This window comes from Nannobrachium achirus, assembly GCF_963921795.1.
Source record: "Nannobrachium achirus genome assembly, chromosome: 19".
Lineage (NCBI taxonomy): Eukaryota > Metazoa > Chordata > Actinopteri > Myctophiformes > Myctophidae > Nannobrachium > Nannobrachium achirus.
Window position 1 is genome coordinate 21,732,621 of NC_137826.1, and position 18,257 is coordinate 21,750,877.

Below are 18,257 nucleotides of genomic sequence, written 5' to 3' on the forward strand. Positions count from 1 at the left end.
TACCAGTATTTTTTTTTAATATATATTTATTTAGGAGCGAGCCCACGCTGTTTCGTAGGAACAGTACTTCTAGTTTTGGTCGAAACTCTTTTTTTGGAGATTCTAACAACTAATCGTCGCAAATGGATTTTTCAGTAGCAAGTAGCAACCCATATTTAGATACCTGGTTGTTTGTGACATCAGAACTAAGCACTGACTTTGGCATCTTCAATTCATAGTATGGTATAGAGAGTAGAGTAGATGGGCAGAGCAGAGAAAGAGAACATAAACTGTACAGCGCACGGACGCCAGGCTCCCCATTGTTCTCTTTGGAGGCAGGGCTGCCTCCATCTCTTCGATCTTATCCAGGGATGTACGGATTGTACGCAGCTCTCTCTGAAGTTTCCTCTTCTCTGCTTTTAGTTCGTTTTCTATTTTCTCTGAGATGTCTGCTGATGACTTGTACTTCAATAGCTGCCCTTCGAGTCTGTTGGTGGTTTGTTTCATTGTACCCATTTCCTGTTCCGCCATAGAAAGCTTGAACTTGTATTCTCTAATCTGCCTGTTGGCATCTCTCTGCATCGCGTTGAAATGCAGGTCTGTGCCGTTCTTCGTCTTCTCCCCATCTGTGTTGTGCACACTGTTCATCTTTGAGTGTTGCTGTCTCTCACCTTCCAGTTGCAGTTTCAACTCCCTGATCTGGGCCAGCAGCAGCTCATCCTTTTCCTCTGCCAGCTTCTGAAGCCTGGCGTCCGGTGGTCCCTCTCCTGCCTCCTGGAAGACCACAGTGATTCCTGAAGATACAAGAGGCTCGGGGCTGACGTCCCCGTTTGGCGTACCTTCTGGGATGACGACCAGACCGCGTTTCTCTATGAGTTCATCTCTCTGGCGGAGTCCCTCTTTTAATTCCCCTTGTTTATGCTGCAGGACTTTACACGTGTGCTTTTGTCTTTGTAGTTCCTTTGATTTGTCCTCCTCCCTCTTCATCTCGGCCATTTGCTCCTCCGTCTTCTCTACGACGTCCTTGAGAGAGTCTACCTGGTAGATGAGGTTTGTCTCCTCGTTGTCCGGCTGACGTGCGTTCGATACCATGGCTTTCTTGTACTTTTCCTCAACATCCTGAATCTGGTCCTTTAGTTCATCCCTCATTCGAATATCCCGTGCCTCTGCTCGAGCTGCCATTTTCGCTGCCAGCCTGGCCCTTTTCGCTGCCAGCCTGGACTCCGCCTCTCGGGCAATGCTACTCAAGTCCTCGGCTGAGTCTTGTGGAGTGTGCTCTCTACCGGAACCTTGTGTGGCCATTTTGCCAGTGCAACTGCAGCTCCTTGAAGGTAGTTGATGTCTCTGAGTATCATCGTTGGATTCCCTTGCCTTTTTATATCGTTGGCTGCGGTGCTGGTGTCAGGTGATGTCACTGTTAATCAGCCATATCCATAACAGTATGGAGTCTCAATGTTGGTCATGCCCAAATATAGAGTCTATGATGTCAGGCTTGGATGTTTCAGTTCGCTCCATATAAGGAGTTCCAGAAGGGGTTAATGATGTCAGACATGGGTATGTCGGTTATCTCCAGATATGGGGATATCAGAATTGGATAGTTGGAAGTCAGTTATCTCCATATATGGGTTCCAGGCATCCTGAACACGGTCTAAAATATGCTCTGAAACATTCTTTACACCCACCATTGAAGGCCAGTCCCCCTCAGCTAGCTAATACTATTAGCCAGCTAGCTTCGTTAGGGGGGGCTCTCTCCATTCCGACATGTCGCCACCCCGACAGTGATTTCTTATTGTCGGAGTGGCAACACTTCCATAGAGGTTAAGGTTAGGGTTAGGGTAAGAGATAGGGTTAGTGTCTGTCGGAAAGGAGTTTGTGTGTGGTCTAAAAACACACTTTGTGCCACTGATCCAACAGATATTGTCTGAAAGCTCATGCATGTTGTTGCAATGTTCAGGAACTGAAAATAATCATGAGATTAAGGAATGAAATCTTGAACCTTGATACTACGCACATCTATGCTTTACATGATCTGATACAATGTAACTAAAATACATTATGCGTGTGCTTCAATGACTCATAACATTTGATCAAATTAGGCAACACCTTCAGAAAACTGTATTGAAGTGAAAAATGTGCCGCTTCCACCTCTTGAAAGAAGATGTCAGATTTTAAGTTGAGCTGTGTTGTGGTATAGAATAGAATTGTACAATTAACCCTAACCCTTAAAATAAGTAAAATAACACAGTGTTTTCCATAATAGGAGAGAGAGTATACTTTATAGCTGTCTGGCACATTATCTAGATAATTATATATATAATATATATATACAAATATTAATTAGGCTGATGCCCTTTGGGAATGATGCTCGTTGGGAATGCATGCACCTCCGTTGTATCTGTTGTCAGCTGTACATAGTGCAGTAGCCATTATCATACAGTAGTATGATAGGCTAGTCTATGACGTCAGTACTATAACAGCATATTGATGACATCAGGGATCTCCACAAATGGGCATAAAAGGGACACACACACGCACGCACACACGCACGCACACAAACACATTTATAGATACATAACTAAAAATAATTAGGTAATGAAATAAAATCAATATATTGCATTCAAGTAAATTAAATTACTTTAATAAAATGTTATGGAACCTTTGATTCTCTAATCTTGATTTATTGTTGTTTCTTTTACAATTACACAAATGCATCTGTGACTGTGGGTGCAAACTTACCTGCACCAAGTTGTCTTTTTCTCTCTCTTTTCCAGAGCTATGGTAAATTTTGACCTCAACCTTGATTGTGACCTTGACCTTTTTGACCCCTACGTTTCTCAACCTGTCTTCTATTATATGAAGACAGGTTGAAAAGTGGTGAACTACTCCTTTAAGTTGGATCATTCCCACCAGGTTGCATGAAAATCTGGCCATCCATCTTGTTAAGAAATAAACACATACTGTACACACAGACAGAACTGATTACAATACAGTGCCATTGCCACACCCTGCAGCAGGGAGGGTAAAGAAGACTAGGCTAAGGAATATAAAATTACAAAAAGAATAATATTATAACATTAATTGACACCTTGCACGGTTTCAATACATCAGAGGCAAACAGTGCCCCACTATGTTCCTGCCCTAGAGACGGATTTATACTTCATTGCATGAGTCGTGCGCCGAAAATAGCTGATCTACAAGCTGCAATTTTTGTATAAATCCATAGCAGTCTTCCTGTAGCATTCCCTTAAAAGATTTAAGAGAGAAGGAGAGAGAGAGAGGGGAGCTAGATGATGAAACACAAGTGTAAGAGACATGTTTAAAACATGACACTCCCTGTAATTTGGGTGATATGGTAATTAATGCAACAGAAGAAAATGGGAAAAAAGGCATGAACTGCATTCATATAGAAACATTTTGCTGCGGTATGGCTGATCTGAATAACAGCAAGAAAAGGTTTTCAGCAGTGGGCCATGCAGCGTAATGCTTCATTTAGACTCAAATGTCCAAAATAGCAGCACTACAAGAATGATGCCTTGCGAGCTTGTAGATGGACTATTTTAGTGGAACGACACCATTGTATGATAGATCATAAACTCATAAGAGTACATGACGCCTGCATGTGATCTACTTTCTGTTGCAATTTAACCCATTAAGACCTGAGGCAGATTCTACCAATGCCTTGTAAATCAATAGTTCTCACACTTTCAAGATCTTTTTTTTTCTTTTTTTTTTTTTTTTTTCTCTCAAATACGGTTCAAAAAGAGTGATGTACAAGCTTGCAGCGTGGCACAAAGTGACATGCTGTGAGCTGTGAGCTTGTATATCTGCTATTTTTGAATAGCCAGTGCTAAAATGTAAAATGACACAGATGTTTTCCCAGTTTTGGTTGAAGCAAATCCCCTTGTTCAGCACCGGATGTTATTTCTATTATCTTGGACAAATCGACCTGGATTCATGAATACAGACAATTAGTATTGACACCTGTTATTTCCCAAAGCTAGAAATAGGTTTTTACGAGCTGATGCAAAATGAGCTTGATAATGTCTACTGATTAAGTGTATATACTGTAGGTGCATCTATCTGTAACAGCTGGTCATGTTGCCATACAATATGCACTATTAAACATGTATGTATTCCTCTCTGAACTAAGTTTACACAGTATACTGTACCAGAGCGTCCATAGCATTGCACTGATTGAAATACAAGCTTTGTTTAATAACTGATTGTAATGGATTGGACACTTTGCTGCATAGTGCAGGATAGTTGTATAGGTTTACACTATTGTATGGGCTACCGTTGTTCTGTATTGACGATTCTTCTGCTTTTCTTGCCTTTTGTATTGCTGCATATGTATTTTCCTTACTCTGTAACTCTTACAGTAACTGCTGTGCTGCCTCTGGGTGGCTGAAATCCCCCCACAGGTATCAATAAAGGTATCTATCAATCTATAGTTAAAGGGCTTGGCTCTCAGCACTATGTGTAACAAGTGGTCTCTTGGCCAGGGGCAAGCATGCATTTTGTATTCAGTTCAAGGCCTGGTTTGAACCACAACCTCACCAAATGGCCATGAGAACTGAACACAAACTGTCCTATCAAGCCCTAAAAAGGATTCAAAGTTTCCCAATGGTAAGATGGGGTTTAATGTCATTATATATTTTTTATTGAGTTTAATGGCAACTGCCTTGTGAACTGTATTAACCCTTTGAAGTCCCTCATTTTACTTTATTATTAATACTTTATATAATTGTTACTATTGCAGTTACTTTACAAGTATGGACATTTAATAGTTTTGAGCTCTTGTCTGTTTTGGAGTTCTGTATTTCGCACTCTGCTCCTATTGCACACCAGCCTGTGATCCTTCACCATGGTTCCTTCCTTTTCTTTTCAGCTGTTTGCTTGCCCAATTTTGGGGCTAATGACAGGGGGTGCTGTTGCATCTCCTTGGTTGAATGTGGGTCTCTATCGCCAGTTGTAGACTGTAAAATGATTAACACAGATACATGTATAACTAGAAATGCACTGTCGAGGTGCCAACTTGCGACTAGCGCTCAAGTAGGCCATGTATGGCCTACTTCTGCACAATCAGAGCGTGCCATGTGGTATCACCGCATCACCACTTGCGATTGATGATGTCATTGGCATCGCCAGACATTACCACTGGCATCACCAGGAATACTGGTCCCTCATTGCCTGTTAATGATGACGTGGCCAGAGATGCTGTCTTAAACAAGAGACAACACCGACATTCATAGCCTACATACATACCCAGCCGATCGCAGTACTTGCATGCTCTGCTTTCGCAAGTAAAAACCTTGAGAGCAGAGCACACACACAGTTCCTATATCCGAGCGCACCCTGGGTTACGAAAAGAGTCTCTGATGAGCCTACCTAGATCACGCTGGCCAACCAAACTTCCGTTTCTGGGACACACACAGAAGCTTCCCTCCTGCCTCGCGATGCAGATACCCCAGAGCCAAAGGAGGCGTCTACCTTTCTATTTCTTTTGGTGATTAAAAGGACAACTTTAGTTTTTTACAACAAGGGTTCATATTTTAGATTGTAATTAAAGAATATAAAAGATGAGTGTTAACATTATTTCATTTACTTCTTTCTATGGTTTTAGAGATTCTTATTTCAGTGTTTGGGGGCATGCGTACAAGTGGCCAAATACCGGTATGTTATTTTACACAGAATAAGCACATTCCCAAGATACAACGCAACCTTTCATGGTTGGATGTGACTTATGGGGGCTAGAAGTGTTACTGTAAATAGCAATAAAGAAACTGCTGGCTTATTGTGTCTAAAAAGACATATTTAGCCACTTCTACGGATGCCCCCATGCGTACGCATGCCCCACATTTTAGCACGGTAAACGCGATAAAACAATAGAACGAAGCAAATGAAAACATTTTAACACTCACTTTTTCTTTTCTCTAATTACAATCTAAAATATGAACCCTTGTTGTAAAAAAACAAAGTTGTCCTTTAAGGCCTCTACAAATACATGACTTGTCACTTGTCACATGACAATGTAAATCTTGGACTGAATGTACAAAGAAGCAGCACAACACGGTTGCGTACAAAGTATATAATCAAGTGTATTTTCCTCTTTATCCATGATCTGTACACATATTAAGATCCATTTCACAGGAACACTATAGTACAATAGCAATGAGTGAGGACTGGAGTAGACTCTGAATAGTCCATGTTGAATGGCACTTTTATATAAAACAAACAAACAAATTAAAATAAACAGGAAATCACAGAGATCGTTTAAGTAAATGTAGACATATTTCAACAGAGACACCAGTGAGCCATGATTTTAGCACATATAAGATGGCCGAACAAAGAAAACGGTTGCACACTTCCATAGTGTCGTCTCTGCATAACATCGAGCCTGCTGTCATGAAAAATAAAATAGAAATAAAATAACTATTTGCAGCTGCGAGAGGAAAGTGTGCTTTTTCTCTGGATTTAAAAGGCAACATAAATGTCATGTTTGAAGAGGAGTGGCAACAAGATATACACCGAAATATCAGAGAAATACCAATACAATTCACAAACTTTCAATAATTCATCTCACAGAATAGTCTTTTTAGTAACTGGTAGAAAAAACAATACGTGTTTGGCCGATTTACAAGGAATAGCTATGTCTTAAAGATATGTTAAGATTTTTCTGTGTGCTTTATCATTTTTCCCATGACAATTTTGAGGAGGAAAAAGTAAAGAGAGAAAGAGAGAGATAGAGATAGAGAGACTGCCTCCTGACATGAGGTGGGTAAGTTCTCTCTTTCCAAGGAGCAATAGGAGAAATGTCCTCAAAAGTGATTGCCCCGTTCCACCTCCAAGAAATCCACCGATATTCAGGCTGCAGCGTTTTGACAGTGAAACTGTTTGGGGTGGTGATGGGGGGGGGCGGCCTCTTTCATGTAATGTCTTTTTCACGGCCTTAACCCGGCATTCTCCCAGAAATGAACATACACGACACTCCTTCGGTCCGCTAAACCTCTATGTACATACAAACAAATTATGTTTTACAGAGAAACACCCACACTAAGAGTGGCATGAATGATGCTGAGATTATTCCTACATTGAACGGCATGGCACATTGACTGTGATATCTCACCGAAAATATAATCAAAACGATTTTTCATTCTCATCCATCCAAATATACGTTTCATTGGCTAGAGTAACGCTGTATAATTTTATAGTCCATTTTAAATTCTGTGTTTTCCATTAAGAGTGCTATACTTCATGCTTCAAAAATATGGTTTATGACATTGTACCAGTAACATAAAGTCATAGCCATGGGTCATCAGAGAGAACTGGGTAGTGACTGGAAAGTTGTAAACCTGCATGGCATAAAATGGTAATTTGTAGGGGCGGCTATTCAAGTATGAATAACCAAGTAAATGTGGCAATGGCCTTCTTTTTAGTCAGAATTAGTGGATTGCTCTGTGCTTGTCTACCATAAATATTACACTATTCTACATCGAGCCTGTCCTGCCTTATATTATGATATTATCATAATGAGGACATGTAGAAGTGAGACAGATCTTTATGAACGAAAACACTGGCATAGAACTGTTCAGATGTTCTTACTCAGCTTTTCTGTAGTGGGACCATATCCATGCTATATACAAAACCAAAATGGGATATGCTTCTTCTGAACTGATGCATAAAAAACTAAAATGGTATGCCGGCACGATTGGGTGAATTCTGACCAAGTTTTAACCCAGGTGACATACTTCAGAAGAGGCTTTGACCACTTCTACCTGTAAAGGAGCAGAGCAATTAATACTCAAAACAAATGTAGACGTTAAAACGTTGCTCTTCCCTTTTGTTTTTCTTGTTTTAACCATTGAGGTTTATCTGGATGGTGGACCTGGTAAATAAGGGGCACGAAATGAAGAAATATTGACCCGTTAATTGCCTAGTCTCAGACGTAGTACTCCTTGTCTTTGTTCTTCTTGCCCTTGGTGGCGGCCTTGGCCACACCTGCCGTTGCCGTACCCGTCACCACTTTGTCTTTGACCACCGCCCCGTTGCCCTCGGTAGGGGAGCCGGTGGCGAAGCCGTTGCCCGGGTCCGACTGGTACGAGCCTTCGTCGCGGTTGCGGTACTTGTACATGGCATAGAGCAGGATGAGGATGCACAGCGCCGCCGCCGCCACAATGCCCACCACCATGCCCGTGGTGCTGCTCGACTCCCGGATCACCTCCACGGCGCCCGGGTGGGCCTTCTCGTCGGGGGCGGTCGGGTCGGCTGTGGGCACATGGGGAAAATTGGGGGGGTACGTTAGTCCCGGCGTGTTTCGGGAGGACGGGGGGGGCGGCGGGCGGCAGAAGCACCTGGTCGCGGGTGTTCATTTTGCCCGCCGGGATGTGGAGCTGGTCGGGGTTGGTTGTGGGGGTGTGAGGGGGTATGGGGCGGGGTTTCTGGACTCCACCCTCGCCGGCGGCCGCGGCAGGGGGTGGAGGAAGGACTGTCCTGTCAGTGACCATGGGGGAGTTGTTGCTGTAAAAGTCCTCGTCGTCAGATTCCGTCATCTCCCCGGAGCCGAAGGCCGATACCTCCACGGGGTCACCGCAGTCTTCTTGGTCGGGAGGACAGGGAGGGTGGGGCGGGAGGATCAGGGACTCTTTGGTGGTCTCGAGGGGTGACAGGAGGGTGGGAGGAGGTGGAATAGCAGGGTAATGGGTGGCGATGGACGGAGGCTCAAGGGAGTCCACGGTTATTATGGGCAACACTAGTTCCCCTCCTGGAAGGGAAACAGAGAAGGTAGGGGAAGTTAGGAAATTCTAGCTGGGAGTAATGAGCAATTGTGTTCTGCGCAAGCAGAGAGAAACAATGTACTCATTATGCTGAATATTCCTAAAACATTGACATTAATGCCCTGCAAAGGGTCACATTAATGCTATTACTTGATCAGAATTGCATTCGGTTCTGTGTCATGAGGAAGATGTTCTCAGATCTCAAATTCAAAAGAAAAAAAATGTTTTTGAAAGGAATAAATATCTTTCATTCTCATGTCTCATGTGTATTCATTGATCACCTGATCATGAGGTTAGTTTGATTTACCCCGTTGAAGGAAACATGCACTGACACTGTCATTAAGTCATTATAATAAGAGTGCAAGACAGACTTAATACGAAAGGTCACGTTTTCTCAACGTTGGATCCGGGGACCAACGAGGGTAATGCTGAGATTGTACAAATGAAACCAAATGGACCTGTATTTGTACATTCTCAGAGTAAAAACAAAACACTGAGAATTTTAATCTTGTATGTTAGATTGCCTATGTCAAGCATGTTTCAATTCCCTGCAAGTTGGTTTTCATATATAAGAAATGAATGGAAAACTTTGGCATCCTCAAAGACAAACAATGACATGCTTTGGAATATTATCAGCAGTAATGTCAAGTATTCAGTGAGCTGTAGTTGATAAGCTAAACTAGCAAAACGGCAGAGAGTACTCCAACAGGCACACAGATGTCCAACTCACCTGTTCCTGGTTCACACTCTTCCAGGTCTTCATCGTCACTAGGGCACTCAGCGGATGCTACTAAAATATCATCAGAGTTCTGGGGCTGGAGAGGAAATAACGGGACAATGTGTTACTGTTAATACATTTTTATTCATCAATCTACCTAATTACCTACCTATACCTACCTATACAGCAGGGGTTCCCAAACTGTTTTGTCTCAGGGCACCCCATAAATATTGTTTTAAACCACATTATAAATTACATTATAATTTTCACTCCCAGCACCTTATATTTATAGCATATCGTCGTTGTCGGGTGGAAACCTTGTATGTCCAAAACCGTTTGTTTTGTATTTATCATCTAGAAAATGGACTAAATGCGAGGCTTTGTGTGCTTATAGATCGGCCGTTTTCACTAGTTTTGCGCGACAGTCTTGTATGATGAAGCAGGGCTTTGCTTTACCAAAAGACGTACACATTTGAAACTTGGAGATATGAGGTTTCTGCCCGACAGTGACAATATTTTAGTGATTATGTTGCGGGGAACGTTGAGATAATAGCCATTTTGGAAAATAACTTTTTCAGTCAGTTAAAATGATACATAATATTTTTTCAAGTGTCCAAATAAATTCCATATATTATCAAATTATCTTGCGGCACCCCTGGACTGCCGTCACGGCACCCCAGGGTGCCCCGTCACCCACTTTGAAAACCCCTGCTATACAGTACGTACCTACTGTACCTGCCCACCTTTTTTATAGCTCTATCAACATAAATTTGAATGACAGAAAGCTGGAGAAAGATAGACAATGAATGTGTAGGATAGAGAGAGAGAGAGAGAGAGAGAGAGAGAGAGAGAGAGAGAGAGAGAGAGAGAGAGAGAGAGAGAGAGAGAGAGAGAGAAAGACAGTAGGGACAGACTACAACTGGTAATCACATGCCACACTAGTGTTTCATTTGCACATTTGATTTCTATTTTGATAACATTTGCAATCACATTACTGATTATAGAAGGACTAAGGACATTTCCAGATTGATTTCCATGCATGTCACTTTGGTGATGCCAATAGGCCAATAGGCATCACCAAAATGAGTTCACAGCTACAAAGATGGCAAATAAACCAACATTTTGGTTATATAATGAAAGGAGCAGTGGCTGCTTAAAGCAGTCTTTATTCTAAGCTTTAAAGAGACCTTTTTCTTGAGGACAACCGACTTTGCTGCATCAACTACTACAAAGCATACCTTCAAAGTGAATTGAATTACACAGTCCCTTCCAATTTCAACAGGATTTTAGAAGTAAAGAAGCCTTAGTAGAGAGCTAAATTCAAAGAATTACTTTACTTCTGAAAAGCTTTGATTTGTAATAAGCAACTCTCATTTTCAAAGGTAAGGTAATGCCTACGAGGCAGACAGGAACAAATGACAAATGACAATATGCTGGAACTTGATTGTTCTTTTTTTCAAACACAGCAAAATGATTTTGTATCTGTGGCAGAATCAAGAATAATAGAGGCCCCGCCCCCTGGTGTTAAAATGTCTTAAAATAGTGGGATTCAATTAAACACTATACCTGTTCAGTTCATTACTCCCTTAATAAGAGAGGCTGGAACTAATTAGTGAAATCAGTGGTGCAGTTTTGATGTTGGGTTGGGCTGAAAAACCCAATTACACTAATTAATACTAATGAGTGAAATCACCCATTATAGTGTTCCCGCCCAGTATGTAGTGAGCGGTGCTATTTATGAGTTAGTTTCATTAAGCATCCTGCGAAGCTTGGCCAATGTGACCGACGTGGGCGAAAAAATTAGGGGTGGTCAAACCGTTAAACGTGAACAATATGATTTGTTCACTGAAATGAACGCATTTCAGTGAACAAATCATATTGTTCACGTTTAACGGTAATGATCCGTTCAAACGATTCGTTCACGTTCACTGTTCATAGCGTGATCGCCCCGTGAAACGTTTTTATTACGTTGCACGTACAGCCCGCCCTGTGTGCCGAGGGCTATTAGGGGGAGGGGTCGGGGGATGTGAACGAAAGCGCGAACGCAACAGTTTAAAGACCCAATGAAATGACTATTTTGGGTATTTTATTTTGCAGTTTCAGTTTGAAAAGGAAGCCTGCGTGTTTCTGAACCAATCCGAGGGGACCAGCCCTTCAGGCGATGGGATTTAAAATCTGAGTAATGGGAGTAATGGGAGCCAGCAATGTGAAACAAACAGGTCAATGTAATCAAAGGTTCATTTATATGTCATCACTTTTTGAATTTCTGTTCACAGGAAGTAATTAAGAATGGCCTATTTAGGGACCTTTGATATAAATATACACAAAAATGTGGCATCTAGTGTTAGGTATGGCCATATAATCACTACAGATATGCTCTAAAAGTGTGAAAAACATGTTTTTGATTTCACCCTGTCTTTAAGGATTCATTCACTCATGAACGACACAGCACTAGTACAGACTCAGGACAAATGGACAAAGCCAGATGTAGGAGCGGTTAGCTCCATACAGAAGCACCGCTCAAAAGCCTGAAGGCACTCAGCCCCTCATACTGAAGGTATGAAGTATACTGTATACACCACCAGTGCTGTACACAGAGGTCTGAGTAATCTGACCGTCAATCCAGCCCTCTCTGGTGTAAAGTGCGCAACACAGTGCAAGTGAAATCGCATTGTGTCGGAGTGAAAACCTGAACACACACACGCACTTGAATATCGTCGTTGTCGGGTGGAAACCTTGTATGTCCAAAACCGTTTGTTTTGTATTCATCATTTGTAAAATGATTTAAACTAGTGAAAACAGCCGATCTACAAGCACACAACCGCGAGGCGTTGTGTGCTTGTAGATCGGCTGTTTTCACTACTTTTGTGCGATGGCCTTGTATGATGAAGCAGTGCTTAACTTTGCTAAGAAATGTACACAATTGAAACTTGGAGATACAAGGTTTCTGCCCGACAGTGACAATATATAAATAAATATACACCCTCTGACCTTTGAGATGCTCTCCCTCAGGCTGGGAGAGCGCTGACGTCGAGTGGTGGTGGTTGCCATGGTGGTGGTGGTCTCCATGATGGTGGTGGACATGTCGGAGGGGGCCAGGGGCGTAGCAGAGGTGGTGTCGGTGGTCAGCACGGACAGAGAGTCTCCGACCAGACGCAGGTTGCCCTCCGCCAGGACGCTGGGGTCGTTCTCGGCGGCCAGCTTCAGAACCTGCAGGCCGTTGTAGTAGAGCCCGGACACCTGGCCCTGGAAAGGACGGCCCTTGTCGCTGCCGCCGATCCTAATGGCCGCCTGGCTGTTGAAGATGGTCAGCTGTCTCCCTTTTTTGGTTTGGGCAGAGACAGGGTGAGAAGGAAAGGGAGTGGGGGAAAGGGAGGGAGAGAAATAGAGGGAGAGCGAGAAGAGGGAGGGAGAGAAAGTGAGGGATTGAGAGAAAGGAGGGAGAGAAAAAGGGGAAGAGAGAGAGAGAGGGGAAGATGGTGAAAGAGGGGGAAAATGGGCAGAAATAGACAGGAAGAAACAGAGAGCGATAAAGAGAGAGAGTGTATGAGAAAAAGGGAGAAAGGAGGGGGGGGGGATAAATAATAACATGGGACGGTATATTCTTCAACCCAGATGGGCCTCTGAGATTCTAGGCATGGATAGTTAATTTAGTTTGTATTTAGTTTATAGCTGAACTCAATGGTTATACTTTGAAAGACAAACTATTTATAATTGGTAACTAATGCATGTTTCCAACTTATGACTTTATAGGTTACAATGACGGGTTAGCCTTATAGACATTATTTAGGTGCCTATTTTAAAGTGTTTCTAATATAATTAACAACTTTAGTGGTCTTGAGTTGACTGCAGACGTAGTAGGACTCACATATTATGTGCTGAGGAGAAAGGACTAGCATGTAATACCTTTTCCTAATAGGCCAGAAGACAGGTCCAGCCCTCAGGGTGTTTTCTGCTACCCTTTTCTCCACTATTATTTCCTGTTCACAAGTTGATAACGAACACCCCGAAATCAGGGCCGCTGGGTCTCATGGCCCAATATCCCCCTTTTGCAACATGATTTTGGTGACGTGATGAAAATTGCAAATATGCAGGTACTACAATCGCATAAATAGTCATGACGTTCTGCCAGGGAGTATCCTGAAATAAATAAAGTAGCTAAATAAGTTTATGGGACTGACTGCCATTCTATTTTAAAATATCATCCACAACATCCCCAAAATGATATAAAATTAAATAAAGACTGTCCGCTTGGAAGATTCTCAATAAAGAATGATTCTTTTCCAGCATTTTATAGTGAATATCACTGCCTCCCTTATAGAAAAGGTTCATAAGCTTCAATTTCCCAAGATGACCTTTCAATTTTGAAAATTGGAGTATAGTGAAATTCATCACTATACTGTACCTCAAATCAGAGAAAAATGAATTTTCAGTCGCTACCCTTCCAGATGTGGTAAGCATATTTCTTGCATCTAACAATATGCTCATAGTATGTATTGCTACTGCTGCCATATGAATCATCGTTTAATTAAAGGCACTCAGTGTGTTAAAAAGGTTTTAAAAGTCCTGGTCATTGTCACTTTAGTGTCATCTGAGGACCCACCCTCCCAAAATAAATATATTGTGTGAGGTTGGGGTCCTAGCTCTATACATCAAGCTTCCAAGTAGGCCGCATAGCGGTCTGGGCACCTAGGCTGCTGACCTAGGCGACCTATGCTGCATGTCAATTCCCATCTTTCTCAACCCATTTCCTGTCAGTCTACTGTATCTACTGGGCGAGGTCGCGCCAATTCTTGGCCATATGGCCAGTGATGTATATCGGACCAGTTACCCATATATGGAGACCTCTGCAAGATATAGTCAACAATGTTATGACAAAACATGCATTACCAAATATGGGCATTCCCAGATATGTACTTAATATTGATTATGATGACATTGGGTCAGGGATCTCCATCTATGGGCATAAAACAGTATGTTAATTAGTAAAGCCAAGCAGGGCCTTGGCAAGTTAGTACCCTAACAGGGCATCATCTGGGAATGCCCATACTGTGTATGGACATTTTATGTCTTCTATCCTTTATTAATATATATCCATATACATATATGGACTTAAAATTAACGGCTCTTGGGCCAGTTGGGGCCTGGGATTGATGACATCAGAAATTTCCATATATGGGCATAAGAGGGATTTTGTTTCTGGGAATGACCATATATGGACTTTTTATTTTATTTTATCCTTTAATAATAATAATATGTATCCATATACACATACAATATATTTTATGCCCATACATGGAGATCCCTATCTGAACCAGCCACACAGATATGGGCCATGCCTTTGCCATCTGGCCAGTGATATATATCGATGACATCAGGGATCTTCATATATGGGCATAAAAGTAGGGGATGCGGTATCGGTACTCGTGGTATCGGTACTCCCCCCGATACCGGCCTATTTTGCGGTATCGGTACTCGTCCGATACTGCTCACAAAGCGCCCGAGTACCCTGTGTGTTCCGCCACTTCGCCTTTCTCTCTCTCTCTTAAAGTATCAAAAGTAAAAATACAAAATGTTTGAGCATAGCAGATCTAGAAGATCATGCACAGTACAGGAATTTCCATGGACTAAACCTGAAAAAAAAAGTGAAATGTGTGGCAGTTGTGCCATGTTCTGGGAAAGCAATGCAATTTAATGTGTTATATACAGCCAGAAAGTGAGGAACATCTGATAAAATAAAAAATAAAAAAACGCAATTTAAAGACATTTTGTATTATTAATTGTACTCAAAATGAAGTACTCGTACTTGTACTCGGTCAGCAAAAAAGTGGTATCGCGACATCCCTACATAAAAGGTATGCCCATATATGGACTTTTACATAGGAGATGTCACCTTTGATATCACCTGTGATGTCACAGAGACATTGATGAGGTGACATCACTTCCTGTACGGACACACTTCCTGTACGGATGCACTTCCTTCCTGTTTCTCATGGTATACTGCGACCTTCGAACGTAATCAATAAGGCAGAAAATCACCCGCAAAAAAGATGTACCGGTATATAAAAAAGAAAGCTTCCAAGAGTTCCCCGCAGCAGCGAAGATATGCATGAACATAGAATGCTGATACCAAAACGTGATCACTTGAACTTTTCCTTTGAATGCTGAAATGCAGTTGGCACTAGTAAAGGCAAGCAAGGCCAGCAGAGCCGAAATGTGTTCTTGTGAATACTCTTCAGCCATCTGTTTGATACTAATCAGCATATTTCCCAGGTCAAAGATGATGTCAACTGTGAATGATTTGGAGGAGAAAGAAGAAAATGTATTTCGCTTGAGGTAGATAATAAGCCCTCAAATCAAGCTCTTCATGGTTTGCAAAAAATGTATCGGGTAGAATTTCTTTTGACATCAATCCAGCATGAAATTCAACGTTGAAAGCTTGACTAGCCTCTGTGAAGATGACAGGACTTAGGAGGATATCTTCCACCGTATGTGGAGAACTTGAGATGTACGGTAAATTAATTCGTGATTTCTTATTTCCGTCACTTGCGAGGAAAGCTTTCTAATCTGCAGCAGGTCTGTGCATTCATACCATTAACTAGAAACCGCTCAGCCCACAACAGCTGTATACGATCCATTTCAGCTGATTTGGGCGATTTTAGTAATAATAATAATATTACGATATCCTGTCAAATCTCATATCACAATATTGATATACTGTAATATCAATATATTGCCTTGTCCTATGAGACAGTGATATTCACCACAAACAAAGTGCTGGACATTTTTTGATGATGAATTTATCAGTAATTGTTTTGTCTTTTTGGGGATGTGGGTTATAAATAAGAACAGAGTGGCAGCAAGTCCCAGAGCAAGCTCTTCTTTATTTTCGGGATATTCCCTGCCAAAACATCATACAAGTTAATGCAATTGTAGTTTATTACATTTTTCATTGACATCATTTCACCAGAAACATGTGACAAACACTGTGGAGAGTGGAGACGTGTGATGGCCCACGGTTAAAAGGAAATAATAGTGAGAGGGAAAAAAGCAGCAGGAAACATCCTGAGGGCTGGACCTGGCTCCCAGCCTATCGCACATTGTCTGCTCACATCATTATAGGGCCCCCATTTAATACCATGTCTTTTATCATCGTGGAGACTTGAAATTACATAATTACTGTGCTTCAGACCGAAGCGTTGTCAATTCAACGACTTGACTGACAACTTGGCCCTCTTAGGCGGGCACATTAAAACGATGAAAATGTTCTGGACGGGCTGGCCATTGTTTCCGTTCCCCGGCTGCAGCTACAGCGTATCTGACTCTCACTGTTCTCAGCAGCTTGGCTGATAAGAAGTATAATATCATAGGTGGGGGATTGCAGTATTCAGCCTGTCTCACGAGAATACTTATTAGCATAGCTAATAGCTGCAAACAGGACAGCAATCCGCTGTAACAGCCTGTCAGGGCCTGATCCCCTTCCATGTCGCAGCGAAACTCTTCCAACAACAACAACAAAGAAACTTATATTGGAACTGCAGATGGCTGTCTGGGTACAGGCAGGCAGGTATGAAATTACAGGGAGGGGAACAGCTGAAGTCGGCAATAAAGATATGATCATGGGGGTTTTAGGGTTATTAATATCAGTTTAGGATTAATAAATAAGGAGATGTTATCATAGTTAAAAGGTACTGAGTATTAGTTTCATACTGTATATGGCATAACGTTACCCAGAATTTTAATATTTTTACATATTTTACCATAAATGAGCCACAGAGCAGGAATCGCAGCATCTAATTACATACAGAGATTAAGAGGGTTGGAGGGTTAGTCAGGGATTATGTGTTTTTAGTTAACAGGTTTAAAATCTCTGAAAAGGTGCAGCTTTTCCACAAGTGGTAAGGATGACACGGGAGGGCTAACAAATGACATTTTAATGGTATTTTACTGCAATGTTTCAAATTCAGTTTGACCTGGTCTATTTTACATTTACATTAAATATGAGCTCCAATTGAAATGCTGAAATTTAGAGTATAGCGTTTGGTTGACAGTATTTGGTCCTCGTCGTCACCCTTGTCTCCTGGCACTGCACCTCTCGTGGGGGGGAGGGGGGACAGGTGTAAAGGGGGTTTAGGTAATATTTAATGGATTAATTAATCAATTAATTAATTAATTATTTTTACCTTTATCGAGTAGCCATTCGTCAACTACTCGACCGAGTCTGTATGGGATTCTTTGCCTGGCAATAGCCAGTCGTTCATTATCATAGTGCCCTTCAGAGGAGTTTGGAGAGACAGGTTATAGAGGTTAAAAGTCTGGAAGTTGAAAGATCACAAGGTTAGAAACAGGATTATCAAGACTAACAGGTTTAACAAGTTGTACATTTTAACCCAGGTCCGAGTTAAAAAGAAACTTGTGCTTTACTTAAGTGGTATCTAGTTAGAGGTATGTACTGTTACTGTAGCAGCGGTACACTAATTAGGGTAATGTTTAGGCTATTTATAAAATTCTAGCCTAGTTAGATATGATCGGCTAGTTACGACGTCTTTTAGCAAAGCTCAAGTGTTCAGAAAACACATAACATACAGATGTATACAAAAGTAACAACGAACTGAATAAAATAATTCATAGATTATTACAATATAATTATAGGTTATTATTATTTAGTCACACATGCATTAAAACAGCAAGCTGTTCAACACAGTATTATGATCAACCAGGAAGTCATTCATTGTTCTTCACAGTAACATACAGTACATATTTAAGACAGCAAAAGATAAAGTGAT

General features: G+C 41.6%; 2 protein-coding genes across 2 annotated transcripts in view; both read right to left on the reverse strand.

Annotated features, from left to right (window-relative positions):
• Positions 1-207: 207 nt before the first annotated feature.
• On the reverse strand, positions 208-1,281 carry LOC308304693 (leucine-rich repeat flightless-interacting protein 2-like; the record flags this gene model as incomplete). The annotated part of the gene is made up of 1 exon (XM_080749319.1): positions 208-1,281. One exon carries the CDS (start codon positions 1,279-1,281, stop codon positions 208-210), a length of 1,074 nt encoding a protein of 357 aa, XP_080605445.1.
• A 6,637-nt stretch (positions 1,282-7,918) lies between these two features.
• The window catches only part of nrxn2a (neurexin 2a), a gene marked incomplete at both ends in the record, with an annotated part of 219,172 nt that continues 208,833 nt past the window's right edge, over positions 7,919-18,257 (reverse strand). The window contains 5 exon segments of the mRNA XM_080749320.1: positions 7,919-8,308; positions 8,310-8,740; positions 9,484-9,568; positions 12,463-12,791; positions 17,655-17,744. Coding sequence (XP_080605446.1) covers positions 7,919-8,308; positions 8,310-8,740; positions 9,484-9,568; positions 12,463-12,791; positions 17,655-17,744 — 1,325 coding nt within the window.